This window comes from Capricornis sumatraensis, chromosome 2 (assembly GCF_032405125.1).
Source record: "Capricornis sumatraensis isolate serow.1 chromosome 2, serow.2, whole genome shotgun sequence".
NCBI classification, from domain to species: Eukaryota; Metazoa; Chordata; class Mammalia; order Artiodactyla; family Bovidae; genus Capricornis; species Capricornis sumatraensis.
The window spans coordinates 29,395,198-29,422,357 of NC_091070.1; the positions used below are offsets into that span (position 1 = coordinate 29,395,198).

The window sequence follows — 27,160 nt, forward strand, 5'->3', positions numbered from 1 at the left end:
AAAAATAACACACAGAGAGTGTGAGAAACTGAGTTGCAGCCTTCAAGCAGTTAACACATGTTTCATCTGCCTCGGTGCATGCACCCATAATGATTTAGCAGAGAACATAATTACGTGTAAACCAGTGGTCTGGCACAGGAAATCTGAGCGAAAATGGTTCAAAAAGATCAGAACTTTACTCGATCTTACAGTGCACTCCCTTAGAAGAAAGAATACTTTTGGCAGATACCAAAATTCCGGCACTTTCCATCCTCTCCCCAGGGGAAATGAGTATTAGCTCTAAGTAACATAATCAGAGTCTGAAAGAAGGGGGCAATTCAAAGCTTCAGTGAAGCTTTCTCTATGAGCTTCAAATCCACAAATGACAAGTTCTTTGTCAGACTGTATTTTTGTTTATCTTTTAAGAAATCACTTTTTCCTCCAAAGTGGTACAGAATACTCTCAACTTTGCTTGGGGAACTTTGGGGGAAAGACACGTCCACAAGATTCGTCTACCATTAATTCTTTTGCTTTACATCATTCTTTAAGAAAACTATCTTAAAATGAAACTTTCTAAGGGCAAAGTGTTATGCAATTGTTAACAGATGACTTACCTGTCATTCGTTATGAGTGAGAACTTTACAACAGAACGAAAGGATCTGTCTTACTCATTTCTTCCTACCTGCAGTTTTTGACTCACAGCTTAGTATTTATTTAGAATCTTTAAAAATATTTCTGAAGTACTCTAGTCATTTAAATTTTTAACTCTTCCTCTCCGTCATACATAAAAATTGGGAATTAAGGATAAAATGTATACAGATAAAAAAATACCAGCTTTATTATAAATGAGAATAGATTTCATGTGTTCAAAGTTAAAGCATCATTTGGCTGTTGCAGAGGCAACCCACATACCGTTTTTTGTTTAGGAAATAGGTATTTTAAATGTGTAATTTTGATTTCTTATTAAGGAGAATTTCAAACACATGAAAAAGTAGTCAAACTTATAAACCTACATGTAACTGTCATCTAGCTTCAAGAGGCAACTTGTGGCCAATCTGGTTTTACCTGTACCCTCTCTCCCCTTCTCCCACCTCTGGAATATTCTGAAGTATACCTCAGAAATCATTTTATCAGTAAACACTTCAGTATGTATTGCTCATAGATGCTCTGTTTTAAACAACCAAAATGCCACAATCATAGCTATATAAGGTTAATAATTCCTTATTATGATGATGTATACAGTCATACATTTTCCCAGTTTTATCTTGGGAGTTAGTTTTGCAATTCTTGCTTGATATGTTTCACATGTTGAAGGTGGTTAATATGTTTCTCATTTGTTATTTTGATTTTCTCTCCTTTTTTTCCTCCAATTTTTAATCTTTTGCTATTTTTGGTCTTCCCTTCTCTTTTCTTTTCTCTTCCAATTTTTATTCAAAGGAACCAAGTCTCTTGTCTTATCAAATGTTTCCACATTTTGAATTTTGCTGATTGTACCTCATGGTGTCATTTTAAATGTGTCCCTATCCCCCTATTTCCTCCACAGTGGTGGTTAGATGTGGAAGCCTGACCAGATCCGGGCTTGATTTCTTGGCAAGACTACTTCACAAATGGGATGGTGTACTCCCATGAGGAAACACATGTCATCCGGTTCTCACTCTGTGGGCCAATCATTGCAGTATGAGATACTCTGAATTCAAGCAAACTTCACTTACATAAACTACATTATCTTCAAATCTTATACTATATTTCTTAATAGCATTACAGTGCAGCAACATCTTTTTTGATTTGCTGAGGGGATATCACTATTTTAACAATTTCTTTTGTTGCTTCTCTTCCAATTATATAAGTGATGAGTTTAGTTCAATGCATTTTCATCAATACTTCAAACCTTTTTTTTTTTGGCCATTCCACTCTTTCAGGTAAGAACTAGTCCAGCATAGTGACCATCAAACAGAGCCATAGTGACAGCATCTAGAGGTTGCATTAAAAGTCCAGGTTTCTTTCATCACTTTAATAAAATTTCAGCTTGATTAGGTGGCTGATCCAGTGGTGAGCTCCAGAAAGGTTTAGCCAGAGTGAAATAAATGACATAAGACAGTCCTTTCAAAACAATAAGTCAGTTCAACTGGGTCTTGGCAGCAGTGCTGAGGGGAATTCTATATCTGATCAAGAGTGATAACACCTTTCTTAATATGAACAATGGTGACGGGTTTTTGATCCAGTTGACAATGTTATGCCTTTCAGCTCTGTGACAGATCTCCATGAAGAGCTTTTCTTGCTCCATCTCAGTTTAATGTTGGGTTTTGAAGCAGGCTCATCCTCTCATCTCAGCATTAAACATAAATCTATACACAGCACACTTCATGATCAAATTGTGAAGCTACTGCTGTTAACACCAATTTATGCATAATTTTTTTTTCTAAAACTCTTTTATGTTCTGTCCTTTCTCCAAACTTCATTAGCAAACATTTTGATGTCAATTTGGAAGATGTTCTACCATCTGACAAAACAGTCCCTAACATGCAGTAAGCACTCAAATATTATTGAATAAGTGATAAATATACTAACAAAATGAGTGTTCATTAAGTAAACCTTCAACAGAGTTTGAGTAAGTTTCACAAATTATAATCTGTGAGCCAGATTCTTAATTGTTGGTGTTCCACAGAGTTCTGCTCTTAGTCAACCTTGGTTTTCTAAATCTTCTCAGTGGGTCCCAGCCTCCAGACTGGCTCCCACTGGCAGCCAGAGCTATATCTCACACCTAGATCCCTTAACAAACTCTAGACTCTTATTGCTACTAAGCATCTCCTCTTGGGTTTCCCACAAGTGTCTCAAACTCCACCTGCTCAAAGCTGAATTCATCACTTTCTCCTGCTATGTTTCTAGTCTGGTGAATGCACGACATCCTCTGAGCATCACCAGAGTCTCATCCTTCTTCATCCCTGACACCCCATGAGTTGCCAATTCCTGCTGGTTTCAAGACCTACATATTTCTCATAGCTGTCCCCCACTCTCCATTCATCCCCACAGATTCCACCTTAACTCCAGTTCTAGTAATCTCTCTCTTAGAAAACTTTAATTGTTTCTTACTGGCTATCTATACCCGTCTCCTCTTATGATCCTAATAGCCCCGTGCCGCCAGCCTCATGTACCTATGGCTACCAAGTAAGATTTTCCCATTCCCTAAAACCCTTCACTGGCACCCCATCATGTCTGTGAGCCTAGAAGTAGTGTAACCATGCAGTTTATCCTCTAACCTGGGATCCTCATGAGACTGCAAGGTGATGCTGTGAATGGTTTACACTGGTACTGCAGACAAACTCACACTGTCCTGGGCAAACCTATGCACGCCTGTGGGCTCAGTTGCTCATCTGTGTCTGACTCTTCGATCCCAGGGACTGTAGCCCGCCAGGCTCCTCTATCCATGGGATTTCCCAGGCAAGAATACTGAAGTGGGTTGCCATTTCCTTCTCCAGAGGAGCTTCCCAATTGAGGATTGAATCTACATCTCCTGCACTGGCAGGCAGACTCTTTACCACTGAGCCATGTGCATGAGGCCCTCCTCCCAAGTCTCTGCGCACTTCCGGCCACACTCCCTCTCACTCAGCACCTCCTCACTATGTTCAGTCTATGGAACTCTTCACTGTTCTCTCACCCCTATACCTGTGAACATGCTATCTGCCCCTCTTGAACTTTCTCCTCCACCAGCAATATTTCTATTGATTGTTCCATCATGCTCCTCCCCAGTGGAGCTTCCTCCAGAATCTCCTGGCTGATCTGATCACATGTTCCTGCCAGCCAGCACCATGGCTTGGACTTATTCCTGTGCTGGGCCCTGGGCCCCCACACTGTACACATAGGCTGCATCTGCCCACAGCGGACGAGCTCGTTCCAGTGTCTGTATCTTGTTCATCGTTATATCCCCAGCATCTATGATGAGATCACAGGTCTGTACTCGGCAGGCATCGCTCATGTCATTTCTCATGTCATGTCTTATACTTAATAAAAACTCTTTTGCCTTAGCTGCAAATTCAGCACAATTATTGAAAGATGAGAAAATGAGACAGGATGAAATAAGGACTAGTCAGCAGCTCCTAATGCCAGTCTGGTATATCGCAGATCATACCTCCATTTAAGCAATTGCTTTTTAAAGGAGAGCCTTGGGATTATAGCATCTCGGTTAATGGCAGAACCCCTAGAGCAGGCCATGAAAGGGAAACAGGCATGGCAATAAGCCAACATCACATTAGAAACTGTCCACTGAATTCTTGAGGCTTCTAGTATAAAAGAAAATCAGTGTCGAAATAAAGTACACCTGCTGAGGATACATGGGTGCCTTGCAGGGGTGGGGAGAATGACAGGAATCTTGCTGCCATGACAACAGGAACATGGAGATGTGCCTTCATAGAACACTCTACACTTTCCTACACATCTATCATCTGACCTTCAAAATAACCCTGTGAGATAGATCAGATGTACACTGAGGCTCAACCAAGATTTCTTTCTTTTTGAACTTCACTTTTATTTTATATTATAGTTGATTTACAATGTTGTGTTAGTTTCTGCTGCACAGCAAAATGATTCAGTTATACATGTATCCTTTTTTCAGATTCTTTTCACATATAGGTTATTACAGAATATTGAGTAGAGTTCCCTATGTTATAGGTCCTTGTTATCTATTTTAAATATAGTAGTGTGTATATGTTAATCCCAACCTCCTAATTTATCCTTCCCCCACCTTTGCTTTCCCCTTTGGTAACTATGAATTTATTTTCTGAATCTGTGATTCTGTTTCTGTTTTGTAAATAAGCTCATTTGTAGCATTTTTAAGATTTCACATATAAATGATATCATACGATATTTGTCTTTCTCTGCCTGATTTACTTCACTTAGTGTGATAATCTCTAGGTCCATCCATGTTGCAGCAAATGGCATCATTTCATTCTTTCATCAACCAACATTTCTTGAGCCTTGACTATCCCTCTGGGATCCCAGGCCAACGCCCCCTTCACAGCCTGAGCCACACCAGGCAAGCCTGACCTCACCCTGCTTCTTTATGTAAAGCCCTCCAGCATCCCAGGTGGGAACTAGAGCTCCAAATGTTCTACCAGCTGACCTGTCACCTGACAGCCAGAGATGACCTAGGGTGGCTGACAGGAGAGAGGTCAAACAAGGGACATTCTCACAGAGCCAGGTCCATGTGCTGCCACAGCCGAGGCAGGAATGTGGGGGCTGGGGAGCTCCATTCCTTCCTTGAGTAACACACACAGAGACAGCCATCACATTCTCTGCATCTGACAAGGAAGCTGTGCCCTAAGGCTGTAGCAATGTACCAGCTCAAGTTGAGCCCCAGCCTAGGAGCTAAACTGGCAAGATAAGGCTCCCACAGACAGGGAGATCAGCTCTGAGCTTCTAAAATACAGCCCACACAGTGATGCTGCAGATGCTGAAACTTGAACATCAAAAATCTCCTTCTCATCAGTAAAACAGCCCTTTTAACATCATTTAAAAATACACAGGCACACCTAAGAGGGGTAGAATGCTAAGATATCAATCACTATCACTGTAGTATGAATTAGCCCATGAATTCCCTGTCTTCCTTATTAGCAAGTGTTCCTGGAGAGAGGAGATCACTGAGCATCTTTCTGGAGTAAGAGACATTTGAAGACAGAGAACAGGAAGGACTAACTTAAAGGGGAGGTGGAATTACCCAAGATGAACTTGGCCTGCCTTGCCATTTTACCCAGGGTCACCTCTGAAAGGAATATTATTGCAATGGCCTAGTAAGAACTCACCCCGAGTAACATTTGACATTCTTTTTATCACTATAACTAATAAATTAATACTATGAGAACATTGAGGACTATTCCAGCACCATTGTTCTGATGTTTCTAGTGTACAATTAAGGAAGATAGAAATGTAATAAAATTTATTCTTAGAGAGACAGCATAACTCTAAAAAGAGATGTCATGTAACAACAACAGCACCATCAGACCTGCTCTAACACACATGGCCTTACTCCTCTGGCCCCTTGCAACTTACTGCAGCATATTCGGGTAGTTCAGCATATTCAGAATCTTATCCACTCCTCATTCATGCCTCTACACTCACTGCTGGGTTTGTCTATACTATGGTTGTACCCACCTTCCATGTGCTGTAAGAATGTTCTCTCAGCAATGTTCTGTAATATTACATTATATTTTATTTGACTGAGTTATGAACAGATTCCTTTTTTCTCACGAATCTTATTTGTTCAAAATGCCAAGCAAAACCAAAAGACTTGTGAGAGGGCAGAAGACCCCTAAACTATAATTTGGACAGTTTTTTCATGTTCAAGTAACCCAAGTTTCTGCTAATTTCAATATTAGAGCAAAAGGATAAGATGCAACAACTGAGACAAGTTGAAAAATACTAACCTTAAGATAATTTGCCGATATGAAGAAGGGTTGAATGGGATGAGAGAAAATCATTTCTCAAAGGTGTCACCAATTTGCAAAATGCCAACACCAAAGAGACAAACCATAAAGCCACACCTCTACAGAACTTTGCAAGGATTTTAGTAATGGTAGAATAGCTTGCAAAGGACTTACCCTGCCAACAAAAACAATTAAATATTTACAGATGTATTCTAAAACAATTAATTGGAAACACTGGAAAGCCACTAGAAAAGGGACAGAAATTGCAAGGAATTTGATATGCAAATTAATACAAGTTATCATTCCATAGCCACCAGCATGTCTAAAATTAAAGAGAATTACCACATCAAATGTTGGTGAAGACATTAGAACTCTCATACACTGCTGGTGGGAATATAAGAATACAACCACCTTGGAAAATCATGTGAGTTTCTTATAAACTTAAACATGTATCTACTGTGTTATTCAGCAGTTCCACTGCTAGGCATTTACCCAAGAGAAATCAAGGTGTAATTTATGTACAAGAATATTTATGGAAGCATTCTTCATAATAACCCCAAATACGGAAAACTCCAAAATGTCCATCAGGACAAGAATGAGCAAACAAAATTGTGCTACATTTATAGAATGGAATATTCACCAATAAAAAAGAATGGAATACTAATATACACAATGACATGCATAGATATCACAGAAATTATGCTGAGCAAAATAAATCAGACACAGAAGAGAACACGTTATATAGTTCCATTTATATGAACTTTCAGAATAGACAAAACTAAACTACAGTGAAAAAACAAAACAAAATATTGCATTTCCTATCTCTGGCAGCAGGGGATTAACTAGGAAAGGACACAGGGAACTTTCAGAAGGATGGAAATGTTATGCCTTGGATTGCAGTGCTAGTTATATGGTTGTACGCATTTGTCAAAATAAAATTCTTCACTTCTGATCTATTCAATTCATTGTATATAAACTTTACCTCCATTAAAAATAAAGGAAAGTGGGAGGTGAGGGTAGTGTCGGGGAAGAGGAAAAGAATCACTCGAAGGACAGGATGAGATAAAGATTATAAGGAAGAGAATATGAGCTTTCAATTTTTAATACATTAAGAGGCAAACTACAGGTTTGGCCCAAAACCAAAAATTTAAGTACAGTTTAATAGACATGAATCAAAAAAGGCAAGAACTTCTTGAACTAAGAAGATGATGAATAAAAACCAAAACACAAGATTGCCAGAATTAGCAAATATATTTGCTCTGGCAACGAAAACCAATAGACCATTAGGCAATAAAATACCAACCAGCCTAATTTAAACAGGTAATTTTTTAAAGTATCTTTTATAAAATATTATTTTTATAATTTCTATGATAGAAATTCCTATTGAGTATGAACTCAATAGTACACAAATACCAGAAACCACCCCAAATTCATTCTTACCTTCAGTGAAACTCCCTGTTAGAGTTATTACAACAAACACTTTCCCTTCTGGCTCCAGATCCACCTAGAAAGAGAGGGAAAAATATGTTATATTCTAATTTTGAAGTATTCTTTTGGTGGATCTCAAAAATTCCTTACAGAGAGGCCTCAGTGTGCAAATCACAGCCACAGATCAGATCTAAGCCTTTCACTGAACAGTAGATGGGCAGGAAACAAGTAACAGTGAAAGAAGTTGTAAAGGATGAAAAACAGATCTGAACGAAACTATCCTTGCAATGCTTCCCCTCTCTTGAAATTTTTCCTCTTCCCTTTTGGCTGTTTGAGATATTGATAAGCATTCATACACAAGGTCACCATTTCTGAAACATCCCTAACTGATGTGCAGCATTTGTAAGAACAATATTTTGCTACACCATGTGGCACGTATATAGAGTAGAGAAATAATGGCAACACAAAAGGCTATGAACCCATGTGGTATGGCCAGCTGCACACCTGTAGTTTGGGGAAGTATTAAGCTTGACTGAAAGAGTGCTGTCTCGGTCTATCCCACTTCCACTGGAGCGCAATTCATCTTCAGGAAGCACCAGGAGAGGCAGTACATGTGCTCTGCATTCCCTACTCTCAACCGTTCACAGGAACACCAAGGTTCCTTTCTGTTCTCACCTATGAGCTGAGAAAACAAGATGGACATCCTGCCAATGAGGCAGCTGGACGTCTTCTCATAGATCCCATCTTCTGAAAACATGCCCGTCTCCCAAAAGCCTTCACCCAGCATGTCCCCAGGGTGAAGGGGCATGTGCCCTCCATGTCTGCTCTGACCACGTGGGCCCAGGTAGGCAGGCTCTGCCCTCTTCACGCCAACCTTGAACACCTCTAAGCCATGGATTCTGATACATAAATTTACACAAATACATACATTTACAATATTTTAATTGTAATTAAATACATAACTTTACAATTGTCCTTAAATGTTTGTTGGCCAAGCCCAAATGAACTTCTTGGCCAACCCAATAAAGACCTCATCAAGTTTAGCCCAGGACTTCAGTCCTGCCTTTGACCTGAAGACAGAAAGGTCTGGAGAAGGTGACTATAGAATATTAAATTTAAATGAGCTGCAAATCATCTGGTACAGTGTTCAAACTAGACCAGAACGTGGACTCCAGTCTGATTGGCACAGTGGCTCTGGGCAAGGTCTTAACCATCCCCCGTTTCACTGCTCACATCTCCAAGTCCATGATATCATTACTCAGCATTTCTGACATTGCTCCCATGAGACAACCTCAAAGAACTTTGACAGTGCTATTTACTGCCTGTACTATACCAGCACGTGACCCATACTGAAGGGAAAAAATGCAATGACCATACGCTAGCTCACTGCCACCTGTCTTTACACACCACACCCCGCTTTTACCTTTTCAAAAGTACTGACAAACAGTACAAAACTGTTTTGTACTGACTCAGAAAGCTTCATCTACATAAGAGCTGATTCCCATAAACTCTGCCTTTCTCTGCCTTCAGTCTACTACTATCAACGTGGTTACCGCACTGCAATTCACCCCAGTGTTCAAACCAGCTTCTTGCATCACGACTACTGCTAACTTAACAATATCCCCTTAACTACCTTAACACCACTTGTGAACCCTTATAGAACAGCTCTGAAAATAGAACTCTCTGGAGAGATGACTAAACAGGATGTCAGTCTCTAATTGTCTCCACTCTCTGCCTTGACTTGTTTCAAGTCAAAAATATTTTTAAAAGCCACTCCCTCATCTTCAATATAAAATCCTGTCAGAGCCACACACATGCACACACACTGACCTCACATCATCAACGGCTGCTGGCACAGAAGGAGCTGCTGCCAGGCCCCAGGCAGACAGACTGCCAGGCCACCTCTGTGACACAACACGTGAACTCCCTCCAACACTGCCTGATGGCCTACAAAGAAGGTCCCTCCACCCCATGGGTCAGGAGCTGCTCTGACAGAAAGCAGGAGACTCTAGCACGGAGAACCAGGAGCTCTCACAGTGCAACAGGTTTGATCCTCAATTTTGACCCAAGCCACCCTTGTGGTGGAAAAGCCAGACTCAAATACCATCTGTAAACCAAGTTCATCTAAGACCTCTGACCTTAGAACAAGAATTTAACTACTGCAGGTCGAGACTGATAAGTGAGACATGAAAATCATGTGATGAGTTTCATATAACAGAGATTTTTAAGTGGAACAGAAAACATGAACAAACCAAATATGAAGGAAAAGTACTATGTCATGAAAATTGTTTGCAGTTCTGTATGCATAATTAAGGGCGTATTGGGCTTTACGGTAAAAATGTATTCCTTACTGTGTTACAGAGAAACAGTTTGACAATGTGGCCTTAGAGGTTAACTGCTACATCTACACAGTGCAATGGCTTGGCATCTATTCATGGTGGCTTTTCAGACACTGTCAGTGACAGCCAACTGATACCTCTGCAGCTGACCTCTTTCATTCCTGTCCCCCAGGGTAATCGTTCTCTGTGACCAATAGCTTCCATTGGTAGAAATGCAGTGACCAATAGCTTGCATTCACCAACCCTAGTTTTGTGCCCTATAGCTGTAGTACATATTTTAGCTCTAGGCAGAATATCCATGCCAGCTTCTGGCAACAGCACTTCAGCTTTGAGAACCACCCTGCCCTCACATTAGTCCATGGCTCAGCTGCGATTCTATCCCTGCTTCAGAGTGGACATGTGACCCAAGTTTGCCAAGCAGGGCACTGAACTCCCTCAGTCACGATGAACGGCCTGAAACTGACATATGCCCTATGTCGCCATCTGAGTACTTGCTACTCCCTACCCTTAGTCACTGGTGCAGCTTTGCACAACAGAATGCAAATAGGTTCAATCAGGAATCCTGGATCTATAGGGAGCAATACAATCTCACTCCAGCTGAACTTCAATCTGGAAGGACAGAAACTTGGGAATGTCTGGCACCATTTGGTGACACTGGGCTGCAGAATGAAGCCAATAAAGAAGGGAGAACTGAAAAAGAAAGAGACCAGGTCTTGATGTCATTCAAAGCCTCAGATCGAGCCCTGCTTTATTCTTCTGGATCTCTCAGTTATTTGAGCCCATACATTCTTTTTCCTTTGGCCAGTTTGAGTAAGGTGTTTTTTTTTTTTTAATCATTTGCACCCAAAAAGGCTTATCCAAATTGGCAGCCTAAGAGAATAAGTCATATTTTTAATAAAGTCAATTATCACCTCCCCTGTACACTGTCTAACACCTATGCCATCCCCTACAATCTGTTTCCCTGTCTTCCCAGCACTGAAACAGCTCCTGTAACCCATGTGTGCACCCGATGGTCAGATCCAAAGATGTGTTTGTCTTTCCCTCATCTGACTTCTCTGCAGTATCTGATGTTCTGGCCAGCTTCCTCTTTCATGAATCTCTCTATAAACCCTGCAGCTCCTAAGTCCTCTTTTCCTCCCATAGGAATATTCAGACTCATGATTTCAAAATCTACCTGAGAATCTTTTGGAGTAGGAGAAAACATGAACACATCAGAATCTCCAAAAGGGTATGGTCACTTACCTAAGTCTCAAGCACAGACTTTACTTCCAAACCTATCTATGCACCTTTTCTGAAAGTCTCCATCTCTACGTCTCATTGAGACAATCCCTTTAATTCAACATGTCCAGAGTGCAAAGTCTTATCTTGTACCCACTAACTGACTCCCCCCATTCCTGATTCCACGTTTTCCCAGCAGCCCACACGCCTCACCATGTGCATGTAATCCTACCACATAACTCCAAGTCCACTTTCTGAGAATCTTCTCAGCCCACCCCTTCCTCTCCATCCTCCTGCTCTGCCTCACCTAGCCTCTTGCAGAACCAGCGTCCTAGCTGGTTTCTGTCTCCAGACTCATTGTCCTCCAGCTGTTACCGCTGACATTTCAAAAGTGAAAGTCTGACTTTCTAACTTAAAACCCTTCTATGTGTCCTCTCTCTTCTCTGATAACAGCCAAACTCCTCAGCAGGGCACACAGTCCTGCATGCTGTGTCCTCACCACCCCAAACACGCACAACCCATATCTCAGCCTCTTTCAATTACCTGTAGACTCTGCGGGGAGGCATGTTATTTCACTTATAAGCTGAGAGATCAACAAAACGGATTCTGGGTCAGAGAACATAATGGAGAATGTGGTCAAAATGGTGGAAAATGCCCATCACCTGTCTGAAGCTTATTGCCTAGTGATTTGGGGCATGCGGCCTTTTTATCTAGAAAATCCTTCTCTTTGTAAACTGTCAAACTCCTATTTGTCCATCGAGAGTCAACTCAAAACTCATTTTTTTTTTACAGGCAGACCTTCTGAGACCACTTTTGTTTTAGTTATTTATTTTTATTATTACTTTTTAAGGATGGCTTTATTACCTTGCCAGGTAAAGAGGGGCTCATCAGGCTTTTTTTAAATAAGGGAGTGGGATTGATTTATTTATGGCTGTGCTGAGTCTTCTCTGCTGCTCACAGGCTTCTCATTGAGGTAGCTTTTCATTACAGAGCATGGGCTCTAGAGCACCTGGGCTCAGGCACTGTGGTGCAAAGGCTGAGCCACTCTGCGCCATGTGGGATCTTCCCGGACCAGGGATAGAACTGGTGTTCCCTGCATTGTAAAGCAGATTCTTAACCACTAGACCACCAAGTAAGTCTCAAGACCTCTTTTAGACAAGTGGACAACTCCACACCATTACAGAGACCATTGTTGGAACCCACTTATTGTTATAGTCTTTATGCCCTGGTCACTTAGGACACTGCCTTGCACATAAGAGGACTGAAATGGTTTTGTGAGTAAATTAACAAACCAACAAGGATATTCCAAATAGTTTCACATAGGACATGGTTTTCTCCTCCTTTACCATTCTGATAAGTTTCCTCCAGATAAGCTCCAATTGCTCCACACCCCCATGAAAGAGTGAACATCAGCCCACAGGTGCAACCAAACCTTAACAGGATAAAGCAAGGTTATCACAACCTTGATGTCAACACTGACAGTGCCCTTTAGTGATGCAGCTACAGACTTCATGAACACTTCAGAGAAGATCCAGTGACCCAACCTGAGTTTGTCATCAACTAAAACCTTTGCATCTTTTCTACCTGCTGTAAGGCTCTGCTTTCCACATCCTAAACAGTGATCAGGCCCCAAATCCTAAGCTTTGTATTTTTCTACAGAATTTCAGCTTACTTCTGTGGGTCCCAAGGCTCACTGAATCCCAAATCCAGTCATTCAGTCTCTCGGCTCGTCAGCTTCATGGCCTTCCAAATCAGGGCCTGGGTTACCGTGTCATCATCTATGGCACTTACAGAATGTACACTATAACAGGGCTGAGGCCAGAGTGCCCAGGAGGCCCCACTTTCAAAGTCAGACCTTGAGCATTCTTTCTGCAACAGTCAGTCAGGGAGAAGAGAATAAACTAAGCCCTCTTTCCTATAGACCACTTCCATTAGTGAGGAGGGCAACTCCGAAGTCCTTGTTGAAATTCAGAAAGCAATGGCCTTCAAAATGTGGCATTCTTATGAACCCATATAGGATATTCCTATACACAATACTGAACTTCAACTCACACACTGTAACTTATACAGAAATTAACTCAAAATGGATTACAGAGCTAAATATAAAGCCTAAAACTTTAATACTTCAAGAAAAATACATCAGAGAAAATCTTTGGGACCTTGGGTTAGGCAAATATTTCTTAGATATAAGACCAAAGTGCAACCCATTAAAAAACAAAATGATAATCTGGACTTCATCTAAATGAAAATGTCTGCTCTTTGAAAGATACTTTCAAGAGAATGAAAGACAAGCTACAGATCAGGAGAAAATATATGTAACTTTTTCTCATAAAGAACTCGCTTAACTCTGTTTTAAAACAACAACAACAAAAAAAACCCCAATTTTTAAAAAATGAGCTTCATCACTTAATTTCACCAAAGAAGACATATATAAAGATGGCAAATAGGTACATAAAGACAAGATCAACATAATCAGTTATTCAGTTCAGTCGCTCAGTCGTGTCCGACTCTTTGCGACCCCATGAATCGCAGCACACCAGGCCTCCTTGTCCATCACCATCTCCCGGAGTTCACTCAGACTCACATCCATCAAGTTGGTGATGCCATCCAGCCATCTCATCCTCTGTCGTCCCCTTTTCCTCCTGCCCCCAATCCCTCCCAGCATCAGAGTCAACTTTTCCAATGAGTCAACACTTTGTATGAGGTAGCCAAAGCACTGGAGTTTCAGCTTTAGCATCATTCCTTCCAAAGAACATCCAGGGCTGATCTCCTTTAGAATGGACTGGTTGGATCTCCTTGCAGTCCAAGGGACTCTCAAGAGTCTTCTCCAACACCACAGTTCAAAAGCATCAATTCTTTGGTGCTCAGCTTTCTTCACAGTCCAACTCTCGCATCCATACATGACCACTGGAAAAACCATAGCCTTGACTAGACGGACCTTTGTTGGCAAAGTAATGTCTCTGTTTTTGAATATGCTATCTAGGTTGGTCATAACTTTTCTTCCAAGGAGTCATTAGAGAAATGTAAATTAAAACCAAAATGCAAAAACAAGGCATACCTATTAGGAGGTTTAACATTACAAAGTCTGACGATACTAAATGGAAGAATGTGGAACAACTGGAATTCTCATATGCTGTTGATGGGATTGTAAAATGGTACCATCACTTTGGAACCAGTTTGATATTTTCTTAAAAGTTACACATACATCTCCCATTTGATCCAGTCATTTGACTTGTATTTAGGGAAGAATAATGCAAGCATATATTCAAAGATATGTATGCAAATGTTCACAAGAGCTTTTAAAAAAATACAATATAGCCATACAATGGAATGTGTATTAGTCGCTCAGTTGTGTCTGACTCTTTGCAACCCCATGAATTACAGCCTGCCAGGTTTCTCTGTCCATGGAATTCTCTAGGCAAGAATACTGGAGTGGGTAGCCATTCCCTTCTCCAGGGGATCCTCCCGACCCAGGGATCGAACCTGGGTCTCCAGCACTGCATGCAGATTCTTTACCACTGAGCCACCTAGGAAGCCCCAAGAATAAAAAGAATAATCTATTGATGTATGCAGCAAAATGTAAGAATAGTAAACGAAAGAAGCCAAACACAAAAGAGAATATTCTACCTAGAAAAAGCAAGACAACATATAGTTTTACATGGCTATAAACATATAGCTTCTATATTGGCAGAAAACATATCTGTGGTTGCCTGGGGATGGATAAGGGAAATAGAACAAGTGGTACAAAGGGATTAAAAGTGGGCAGGAGAGCATCAAGGCTATTAAATGGAGAAAGAATACTCTTTTTAACAAATGGTGCCGTGACAACTATATTCCACATGCAAAAGAATAACGCGAACCCCTACCTCACACCATATGTAAAAATGAAATCAAAATGGATCACAGACCTAAAACTAAGAGTTATAGCTGTAAAACTCTTAGAAGAAAATAGGAATAAATTTTCCTGACTTTGGGTTAGGCAACGGTTTCTTAGGTATGACAGCAAAATTACAAGTGACAAGAAAATGACAGACTGGACTGCACCAAAATTTACAACACCTATGGTATAAAAACAAACCAAACAAGTGCCTACATCTCACGGCCCAAATGCTCTTCCCAAAGTGCCACTCGCATCAACTTTCCTCCATCCAAGCCTCCAGAGGCTTCCCAGTACCTCCAGAAGAAAACTCATTCTGCTTCATCGGGCTTTCCAGGGCACCGTGAGCTCCCCTCTGTATCCCCACTAATTAACCCAAACCTCTTCAAATTTCCATTCTTTAAACCTGCTCTGCTAGTCAGGTCTGTCTCCTCACTGTGGTCCAACCACACCTGGGCTTGTGTTGCTGTCTCTGCTTAGAAAGCCATTCTCTCTTCATCTATCCACTCATCCCAACCTTGGCTGGATGACTCCTAGAGTCAGGATCATTGCCAGGTGCTCAGGACTTCCCAGAGAAGTTCCCTGGGGCTGAGGGTGATAGGAGCAGCTGAGTGTACCTGGCAAAGATGATTTAGCTACAGAAGTTGGAGGAAGAAACTGTTGCCAGGAAGATCCTGACATGCGCATTGGTCCCTCCAGTCTCAAAATTCCTTTCTCGATTATTATCTTAGTATTTACCAATGCCCTTGAACAATTAGATAAAATTTCACTTACATCTCATCACTTGCAGTTATGTCTATAAGCTCCATTCCCAAGGGAGCTGACAATTTTTTTTTTTTTTTAAATTCTCCAAAGGACCTAGCAGAGTTCCTTGAACCAAGTAAGCACTCAACAAATAACTGCTGATTTGGTCTAGGGAGCCAAATTGGGAGGTCATCTGACCAATTCAATTTCATCACCTATAAAATAGGAATGACAGTATTTTACCCTACAATAAATACTCTGTGACAGTACTTCATAAAATATAAAAGCACTTCAAGATGGCTCCAAGGCAAACCAGTAACATATGGACTACACAGGCCCACTGCTTAGCGATCATATTCGGATTGCTTGACGTGCCCCCATACTGCCAGCCCCTCTCTCTCCTCCCCCACCGCACATCTTGAGCTAGTGTTTCTTTTGGCATCACTTTGCAGAAGCTGAGCGAATCACCTACATCCCGAACCTGGTCTTCTTGCCCATGAAACAAGACAATTGTTTAACAACCTTTCAAGCTCTAATGTTCCATGATTCTAAACAGGCTTGGATAAAAGCCTGTACACAGGACTCAACGGAAACACTCATTTAATTAACTGGTAATAATTTACAACCATTTCCCTTCACAGAAGGCATTAGAATTGATCACAGGCAGGAAACTTCTGGCTACTTGATATTCATCTAAGCATAGGATAAGCAAAAGGCTCTAGCGTATTAAAAGAAAAAGAAAAAAAAAAACACCAACCCTTTATTGGGCAGAGGTAGAAGGTTCACTGGGAGAAGGCAATGGCACCCCACTCCAGGACTCTTGCCTGGAAAATCCCATGGACAGAGGAGCCTGGTAGGCTGCAGTCTGTGGGGTCGTGAAGAGTCAGACACGACTGAGCGACTTCACTTTCACTTTTCACTTTCATGCATTGGAGAAGGAAATGGCAACCCACTCCAGTGTTCTTGCCTGGAGAATCCTGGGGACGGGGGGAGCCTGGTGGGCTACTGTCTATGGGATCGCACAGAGTCGGACACAACTGAAGTGACTTAGCAGCAGCAGCAGCAGAAGGTTCACCTAAACTCTATGGTGAATTGACATCTTCAGCTAGACATGTGTGATACACCTAGCTTCTTGGCTAGGTAAATCCTTTCTATAACTTTTCTAGGTCTTACTCTAGGGATAAGTAACCAAAGAACCTCAAAACATGATAAAGCATTTCACAATTCTCTTCCAGCTACAACCATCAAACTTAAAAATGAGAGCTCAAATTCTTGGATTGAAAAAAATTCTTTACAGAATTGTACCAATAATCAATAATTAGGTATGCAGCTGTGTTTGTTAGCAATAGAAATAGCAGTTACTGTGTCATGAACTCATCAGTGTGCAGGGGCCCTGCCAGGTACCTGACCTACACTATTTCTCAGCTTCCCCCTACCCTCCTGTGAGGTAAGTAATTCCACCGCCAGTGTACAGACAGAAAAAATGGAGGCTCAGTGATGTTATGGAATTGTCCAAAGTCACCCAGCAATGAAGGCCAAGCCAAGATCCAAACTCAGGGAAGCTCCTGCCCCAGCTCCACACCAGCCTCCCTGGTGTGCCTGCCTCTGCCTGCGGGTTGCTGCAGGTTTACCTGATGCCTTCTGTTCACTGAACCCGCCTGTCTGGGCTTTGCGGCATGTTAGATCAATCACATCACCCATCTCCCTGGGAACTCAGGCTGGACTTGTGCCCTCAGCACCTGAGGGCACTCCCTGCCAAATGCCAAGCTTCAGTGTTCCAGCCTCCCTTCTTCGCTGCCAAGACCAGTGGGAGTGGCACCAGCCTGATGGTGTCACCTGATGGCTCTTCACAGGGCACGTGGCAGGAGCCATGGAGTGTGGCTAGTCTGTGCTGGGGCCGGCAAAATGCAGCGAGCGACTCAGGTCCCATTAGTCAGCTGCCTGGAGGACCTGAGTCAGGGTCATGCGCTGCACACACACAGCACATTGTCTTGTCATGGGAAGGAGTTTAAAGGAAAAGGGGGTAAATAAGGCAAATCCTATGTCCCTGCTGACTTTCTACTTTCACAATCAGACAAGGTTTGCAAGTTAAAAGCACATTAAAAAGCACCACAGATTAAAAATGAGAATGGATACAAGTATATGCATGGCTGAATCCCTTCGCTCTTCACCTGAAACTATCACAACATGGTTAATCAGCTATATTCCAACACAAAATGTGCTTGGTGTTTAAAAGAAAAAAAGAAATGGCATCATGGGTTGATCCACCTGTCCAGCTACAGGGAAAAAAAAAATGAGACAATAAGGTGAAATTTATCAAATCTGACTATAGTTTAAAGTGAAGGAAAATACCATCATTTGTCAGTGACTAAATCCTCATCTTGCTAAGCCTGGACACTCTGTATAGTTGAAGAGGATGGTAGGGAAAGAGCCCTTGGCTGTGACCACAGCTCCCGTGGCAGATCATCTGGCTTCCACACCTAGACACTAAAGGCTGACTAAGCTTTAAGCCCTTTTCATATCTGAGATTCTACAATTCCAAGCCAGAAACAAGTTTTGAACTCCATGGAGGAAGTAAAGACAACACAAGAGTCTGTCTCTCAAATGCATCTTAAGCTTCATGATAATTCTTAATTACCAGTGTTGAGCCCCATCGCCAGCTCAACACACCCAATCACTATAAATTTAAATTTAGAGTTATTTCAACTCAGAGCCCATTACCCCTATGTCCTAGTGTAAAATGTGTATCTCCTGGCAAAACTGGAACTCTTTTGCATTAAAATTAGTTTTCCAAAGCTCTCTGCTCAAAATGAAAAATCAGGAAAAAATAATCCAGACTGGATCTCTTAGGACTAAAGCATTTTTAATGAGCTAAGGATAGATAGAAATGGTCTACTGTGTAAGTGCTATGTGTGTGTGTGTCTCAATCTTTGACTCCAATACCCAAGGAATCAAAAATGTTAATTAGATGATGGATGCCTTAGGCTCTTCAAAACACTCCACTACAATTCCTCCCTCTTCACCTCCTAGGGCGTTCAATTCTGTGCTAGGAGTGCTACCTGACACCTCCTTTGTGAATAAGGATCGCAGCTCTGAAAGGATCTGCTCAGCCAAGGAGATCCAGAGCTGCTGCTACTCCAGATGGACAGAAAAGGCCCACCCTTGAAACCAACAGAGGACTCTCAGAATAGCACCCTCCAGAACCAAGAAGGCACTTTCTTTTTCCTCCAATAAGGTATCTGCCCCAGCAAGAATCTCATGCCAGACCAGACCCTAAACTGAGAGAGGAACCACAGTAATTGTGCTCCCTACATCAAAGAACATCTTAAAAGTACACATTCGACATGATCTCCATCCTTCTCTTTTCTGTTTTGTAGACCCCTCTAGAAAGATAACATATGCTATCCTTGCCAGGATGAGATAGTAAGTGAAGGGGACAGGTGACCTTTGCATGTGGCTAGAGGTGAGAAACACCACCCATGCCCCCTTCCTGCTCAGAGGCCTCCACAACCCCAGGGGGCGACCTGAGGTGAGTGTCAGCCCCACAGTGAGCCTCCTCCTGAGGCCACTCTCCCACAAGAACAGAGAAATATTACCAGATGGAGATTCCAAGTGTTTGCCACAGAAAATCTGTTTTTTTTTTTTTTTAAGAAAAGGATATAAATAAAACCAGAACTATTCTACTTTATAATGGAGGAAGAAAGGCAAGCCAAAGCAAGAAGTCAGAACTACATATTTAGCATACTTAAGCATTCAGGATGTTTTATAGACCTGTCTACTTAATTTCTCACCACTCAGGCTCTTGGTCACCTTTAGAAGACTGAATCTGAAGGAACATTAGAAAATGCATCAAGCCCAAGGTCTCTCCCAAGGGTTACACTGTAACACTTTCACCCCCTTTGGTCTTCCAGAGAGAAGGAGAGAGGAATGCTGTAAAGAGGTGGCATATGTGCCCTACCTCGATATACAGGTGGCAGTTTTCCAGATGGGCTAGGGAAGGAGAGACAGAAGTATGTGCAAATGCACATCGACTATTAGGCCTGCATACGGTGGAATGCAGACTGTAAATGAGATGGGGCAGAAACGAGGCTGGAGAGGAAAAGCTATCAGCGGCTTCCTGGCACCCTGGAAAGCTAGCCCTTATTCCAAGGGAACGGGGAGCCACTAAGGGCCATCTGCATGTTTCAGGATTATACAAACATGACAAAGCCCTACTGGTATTGGGTAATAAGGGGAGAGAGGCTGGTGGTGGGAACGCATAGTTGAAGGCTATTCCAGTGGTCTTAGCAAAGGATGCAGGTGACCTGAGCTAAGCCAGCAACAGAGGGGCTGCAGGAGGGGAGCAGAAAAGGAAAGGTAGGGGAGAGAGCAACAGCTAGACTCTGTAACCAGAGATGGAGTCGAACATGAAAGAGAAGTGGGCACAGAGAGAGTGTATGAGGCCAATACAATCATGGTACCATTAAATAAGATGGTCTCTAAAGAGATGAGCTGATCTAGAGGAAGGAGAGTTCAATGTATGACCATTACCACGTCGACTGAGACCTCCTGGGCATCCTGGTGGTTGTTCAGAAGCTAAGTCATGTCCGACTCTTGGCCACCCTTAACAGCTTCTTAAAGTTTAGATGGAGAAGTAGGAATACCACACAGATAGAAAATACAACCCAGTACACTCTCAATGGAACAGGTAAGGACAACATCAAAAGCACTATTGAGATCAAGAAGAGGAGCTATTAGAGACTTCCCAGTTGTTAAGACTTCACCCTCCAGTGCAGGGGTTGTGGGTTCGAGCCTTGGTCAGGGAGCTAAGAACACACCTGCCTCACAGTTGAAAAATCAAAACATAAAACAAACATTGCAGCAAATTTAATAAAGACTTTTAAAATGGCCCACATCAAAAAAAGATTCTTTAAAAAAAGAAAAGGAGCAATCAGATGACATGATATTATACAGAGAAAACCCTAGACACCATCAGAAAATTACCAGAGTTCATCAATGAATCTGGTAAAGTGGCAAAATACAAAATCAATATATAGAAGTCTATTTCATTTCTGTACATTAACAACAAAATATCAGAATGAGAACTTAAGGAAACAATCCTATTTACCATCACGTCAAAAAGAATAAAATACCTAGCAATAAACCTACGTAAGGGAGCAAAAGACTTGCACTCTATAAGATACGATGAAAGTAATTGAAGACAAAACAAATGGTGAAAAGACAGCAATACTGTTAAAATGACCATCTTATCCAAGACAATCTACAGATTCAATGCAATGCCTATCAATGGTATTTTTTATAGAGCTATAACAAAAGCTTCAAATTTTGTATGGAAACATTACAGGCCCCAAATGGCCAAAATGATCTTATAAGAGAATAATAAAGCCGGAGGAATCATACTGCTTGACTTCACACTATGGCCTAAAGCTACAGTCATCAAATCAGTAGGGTACTGGCACAAAACAAGACAAATAGATCAATTAAACAGGATAAAACACCTGGAAGTAAATCCATGCACTTATGGTCAATAATTAATGACAAAGGCAAGAATACACAATGAAGAAAAGACAGTCTCTTCAAATGATGATGGGAAAACTGGACAGCTACATGTAAAAGAATGAAATTAGAACATTCTCTAACACAATACACAAAAAAAACTCAAAACGGATTAAAGACCTAAATGTAAGACCAGATACTCTAAAACTCCTAGAGGAAAACATACACAGAACGCTATCTGACATAAATCATGCAATGTTTTTTTGGATCCATCTCCCAAAGTAATGGAAACAAAAGCAAAAATAAACAAATGGGACATAATTAAACTTAAAAGATTTTGCCCAGTAAAGGAAACCATAAACACAATGGAGTATTACTCAGCCATTAAAAAGAATACATTTGAATCAGTTCTAATGAGGTGGATGAAACTGGAGCTGATTATACAGAGTGAAGTAAGTCAGAAAAAAAAACACCAATACAGTATACCAACACAGATATATGGAATTTAGAAAGTTGGTAATGATAACACTCTATGCAAGACAGCAAAAGAGACACAGATGTATAGAATGGACCTTTAGACTCTGTGGGAGAGGGAGAGGGTGGGATGATTTGGGAGAATGGCATTGAAACATGTATACTATCAGGTAAGAAACGAATTGCCAGTCTATGTTCGATACAGGATATAGGATGCTTGAAGCTGGTGCACGGGGATGATCCAGAGAGATGATATGGGGTGGGAGAGGGGTTCAGGATTGGAAACTCATGTACACCCGTGGCTGATTCATGTCAATGTATGGCAAAACCAATACAGTATTGTAAAGCAAAATAAAGTAAAAATTAAAAAAAATAAAAATAAATAAAATAAAATAAAAACTATATTATTTCTAAAAAAAAAAAAAAGAATCTACAGAATGGGAGAAAATATTTGTAAATGACACTAACATCAAGGCTTAATTTCCAAAATACTCAAACAGCTTAATATCAAAAAACCAACAACCCAACCAAAAAGAATGTAGAAGACCTAAACAGACATTTCTCCAAAGAAGACATACAGATGGCAACAGGTACATGAAAAGATGTTTAGCATCTTTTGCTAAATAATTAGCATCACTAATCATTGCATGCTCAGTTGCTTCAGTCACGTCCAACTCTTTGCAAACCTGTGGACTGTAGCCCACCAGGCTGCTCTGCCCATGGTATTCTCCAGGCAAGAATACTGGAGTGGGTTGCCATGCCCTCCTCTAGGGGATCATCCCAACCCAGGGGTCGAACCTGTGTCGCCTGTGTCTCCTGCACTGCAGGCAGATTCTTTACCACTGAGCCACCTGGAGAAATGCAAATCAAAACTATACAATGATGTATCACCTCGCACTGATCAGACTGGTCATCATCAAAAAGTCTACAAAAATAATAAATCCTGGAGAGGGTGTGGAGAAAAGGGAAACCTCCTACACTCTTGGCAGGATTGTAAATTTGCACAGCCACTATGCAAGTTCCTTGCTTCCCTTGTGGCTCAACTGGTAAAGAATCCACCTGCAATGTGGAAGACCTGGGTTCGATCCCTGGATTGCGAAGATCCCCTGGAGAAGGAAAAGGCTACCCACTTCAGTATTCTGGCCTGGAGAGTTCTATACAGTCCATGGGGTCATAAAGAGTTGGACACAGCTAAGCGACTTTCACTTTCACTTTTCATGGGTGTTCCTTAAAAAAAATAAAAACAGAGTTACCACATGATCCAGCAATCCCATTTCTGGGTATATATCTGGAGAAACCTACAAATTGAAAAGATACATGCACTCCAATGTTCATAGCAACATCATTAATGATAGCCAAGACATGGAAGCAACGTAAATGTCCATTGCCAAATGAATGGATGAAGAAAATGTGGTGTATACACACACAACGGAATATTATTCAGCCAAAAAAGAATGAAAGAATGAAATAACGTCATTTACAGCATTATTTACATGGATGGATCTAGAGATTATACTAAGTAAATCAGACAGAGAAAGACAAATATCATATGATATCACTTATATGTAGAATCTAAAAAGAAAAATGACACAAACGAACTTATTTATAAAACGGAAACTGACTCACAAACATAGAAAACAAACTTATGGTTACCGAAGAGGAAAGGTGGGGAGATAAATTAGGAGTTTGGGATTAGTATATGTATGCTACTATATATCATCGAAGGCAATGGCACCCCACTCCAGCACTCTTGCCTGGAAAATCCTATGGATGGAGGAGCCTGGTAGGCTCCATGGGGTCGCTAAGAGTCGGACACGACTGAGCAACTTCACTTTCACTCTTCACTTTCATGCATTGGAGAAGGAAATGGCAACCCACTCCAGTGTTCTTGGCTGGAGAATCCCAGGATGGGGGAGCCTGGTGGGCTGCCATCTACGGGGTCGCACAGAGTCGGACACGACTGAAGTGACTTAGCAGCAGCAGCTACTATGTATAAAATAGATAAAAAAACAAGGACCTACTGTATAGCACAAGAAACTATATTCAATGTCTCTTCATAACTGATAATGAAAAATGATAAATATACATATATATGGATAAATATACATATATATACATATATATTTATAACTGAATCACTTTTCTGTATACCTGAAACTAACACAACATTTTAAGTCAACTCTAGTTCAATTAAAAAAAGAGTGAGAGAGGAGCAATCACTGGGCTAGGACAGAGCTTCGCCTGAGTGGAGGCCTGAAGGCAAGCTTCAGTAAGTGGGAGAGGAGATCCTTGTGAGTCAGCAGCACATCATGAGCAGAGATAGAAACAGTATCAGAACATACACTAACCCAGTGTGGATGGGGAAGTGTTCATACAGATGAGTAAGAGAGAAGGTTAGAGGCAAAAACTGTAGAAACAGCTGCCTTTGGAGAATTTTAACCTTATTAAAGAGGAGTTACAAGAAGTTTTGATTCTGTAAGTTGATGGAGAATAACATGTAAAAGAGGTTATTTTGTCTACTAGACCAATGAATGGGGGAAGAGTATGATCCAGAAATATGAAAGGTTTCTTAAGGGTGGAGTCAGTAGAAATTAAAATCATACAAAGCAAACACAAGCAGTAGGAAGGTCAAAGGAATATTGAATTAGAAGCCTAGGTGACCTAGACCAAAAGTCAGCAGACTATGGCCTACAGGTCCGTTTCAGCCCATTGCTTGTTTTTCTAAGTAAAGCTTTATTGAAACACAGTGACCTTCATTTTTGTTGACATATTATTTATGTCTGCTTTTGTGCTTCAAGGGCAGAGATGAGTGGTTATAACTGAGACCTTACGACCCACAAAGCCAAAAATACTTACTGGCTGGCCCTGCACAGAAAAAGCCTTCCAGCCTCTGTTGCCATCAATCAGGCAGGGAACTCAGGGGGAAGGAACACGTTTTAGAAGGAAGGAAACGAGTTCAAATTTGGACACAAAGGAACCCAAATAGAAACATCTGGCAAGAAGACAGAACTAAAGACAAACTATGGAGTGAGGACCAGGCTGGAGTTCTCATCTAGGAATCTTTCTTAAAAGGTGATCACCAAGAGCCTTCAACTTTTCAAGAAAGAGCACAGGAAAGGGAGAAATAAGAAAGCAAATTCATTTTACAAGGCGGAAGAAAGAAAAACCAGAGATGCCATCTGAGGGATGGGGGATTTGCTCAAGCGTGGTTTCATGGGAGGAAGCAGCTTCAGAAAAGAAGCCATAAGCTGCAGAGGTGAAGGAAGATAAGGACTTTAACGGGATGGCAGGCTTGGGAACCAGAAAGTAACAGTGGGGCCTCTCCCGTGGTACCCATTCCTCCTGAGCAGTTCTGTTGGAAAGGTCCTCCTCATACTTACCTAAAGTTCATTTATACCACTGAATCTTCTACCTGAAAGTTTACTTCCCCTCTAAAATTTAACCTGCCAAGATAAGCAGGGTGGGGAAAAGGAGAGCGCACAGCACTGAAGCAAGAAGCAACATGTAGTTCAGTTATATTTTTTAATTAAGCAGGAAGGTAAAGCTGGAAGTTCAAATTGTGCCTTGGATGCCAAGTTGAGATTTTAAATTTAAGAAAAAATTAGACTAGTAATAGTAAAGGAGAGCAGGCTGGGAGACAAGTTAGAGGACTAGGGGAAGAGGACACAGTAAGAGTTTGTTCCAGTGGTACAGGTCAGTGATGGAGGAGGAGACAGCAAGGAGATATTACAGAAGGAGCTCAGTATGGCTTGGGGGCTAATGGCTGGGGATGATGAAAAACCAAAAAGGGTTCCAGGATCTGAACGCTTGGAAGACTTATCCTGGAAGAAGTAAGACAGTCTAGAAGGTCACTTGGTTTTGTTGTTGCTAAGTTGCTAAGTTGTGTTGGACTCTTTGCAACCCCATGGACTGCAGCATACAAGGCTTCCCTGTCCTTCACTATCTCCCAGAGTTTGCGCAAACTCATGTCCATTGAATCAGTTGGTTTAGGATGACTGATTTTTAAGTATACTGATTTTTTTGAGAAGACATTGAGGTAGAAATATTCGACAAAAAGACAGATGGGGACTTCAACTTAAAGGCCTAGACAGAGTGAGGGGTGTCATCCATACACTAAGGATAACTGAACCTCAAGACAGACCCCCGCCAAGAACAGAAGGTGAAGTTCATAGAGCAAAGTCAAGAGGCAAAGCTATGTTTAGAGAACAGGAGACAACAAAGCCAGCAAAAGAGCGTACAGAAAGGCACTTCATCTATCTTGGGTACCCTGAGAAATCTCACACATTTCTTCCCATGTATCGTCAAAACTGCCTTCTGAGTAAGGGAAAGCATAGGACCCTTGTCCCCACTGTACTGCAGAGACACCCAGGGTAAATCACTTTAAATTGGCAGGCTGAACTAGAGATGGATTCTAGGTCCTCAAATGCCATTCCCACCATCCTGTGGATGGAACCCTAATATATTTATGACTTTCAATAAACCTGATTAATATTTGCCCAAGAAGCTTTCCTAAAGTTCACCTGTCCTGTTCTCTTATTAAATTAACTGTGCCAACTCTTAGAAACTACACAGCTGCAGCTGAAAGCCAACTAGGGCTTCAGCCAGGGGAGAGCCTGATAGCAGACCAGTCTCTGAACGTCACACAGAAGTAAAACCAGAACTGCTCTCAGATGCAGCTGATTGGTAGGACTCTGGGTAGAATGTTCAGCCAAAGGCTGAGCTGAGGCCGCTGTAGAACTTGGAATAAAAGAAGAGAGGCCTGAAACAGGATGTCCACCACCCACCTCTCACTTCAGATGCACCAGCGGTACTTCCACTAGGACTCTTTGGAGATTTTTTGCTAAAATGAAAAACCCACCCCACACTTTTTTCTGTCATGTCACTTGATTCTAACCTAAACACATCCTTGGGCCCTAGAATCTGCCTTCTCCTAAAGCAGCAAACAAGGCCCCACCAGCCCTTGCCTTTTCATGAGAAGACATTTTCTAATACTCATTCCTATTTCTTTCGCCTAACCATAATTTCAAGTTCTTCATTAATCAGTACAAGGGTCTTCTGAGGGCAGTGAACTACGCTGTATCCTGCAGATACAGGACACTAAGCATTTGCCAAAACCCACAAAACTTTACAGCACAGTCAACTTGAATGGATGCAATTAATGAAATAAAAAGCATTTGGGGAGTCAAGGG

At 41.5% G+C, this 27,160-nt stretch overlaps 1 protein-coding gene across 1 annotated transcript in view; it reads right to left on the reverse strand.

Moving 5' to 3' along the window:
- PRKCH (protein kinase C eta) overlaps positions 1-27,160 on the reverse strand; it is a 236,912-nt gene that overhangs the window by 155,114 nt on the left and 54,638 nt on the right. The window contains exon 2 of the mRNA XM_068966672.1: positions 7,836-7,899. Coding sequence (XP_068822773.1) covers positions 7,836-7,899 — 64 coding nt within the window. The remainder of the gene's footprint in view (positions 1-7,835; positions 7,900-27,160) is intronic.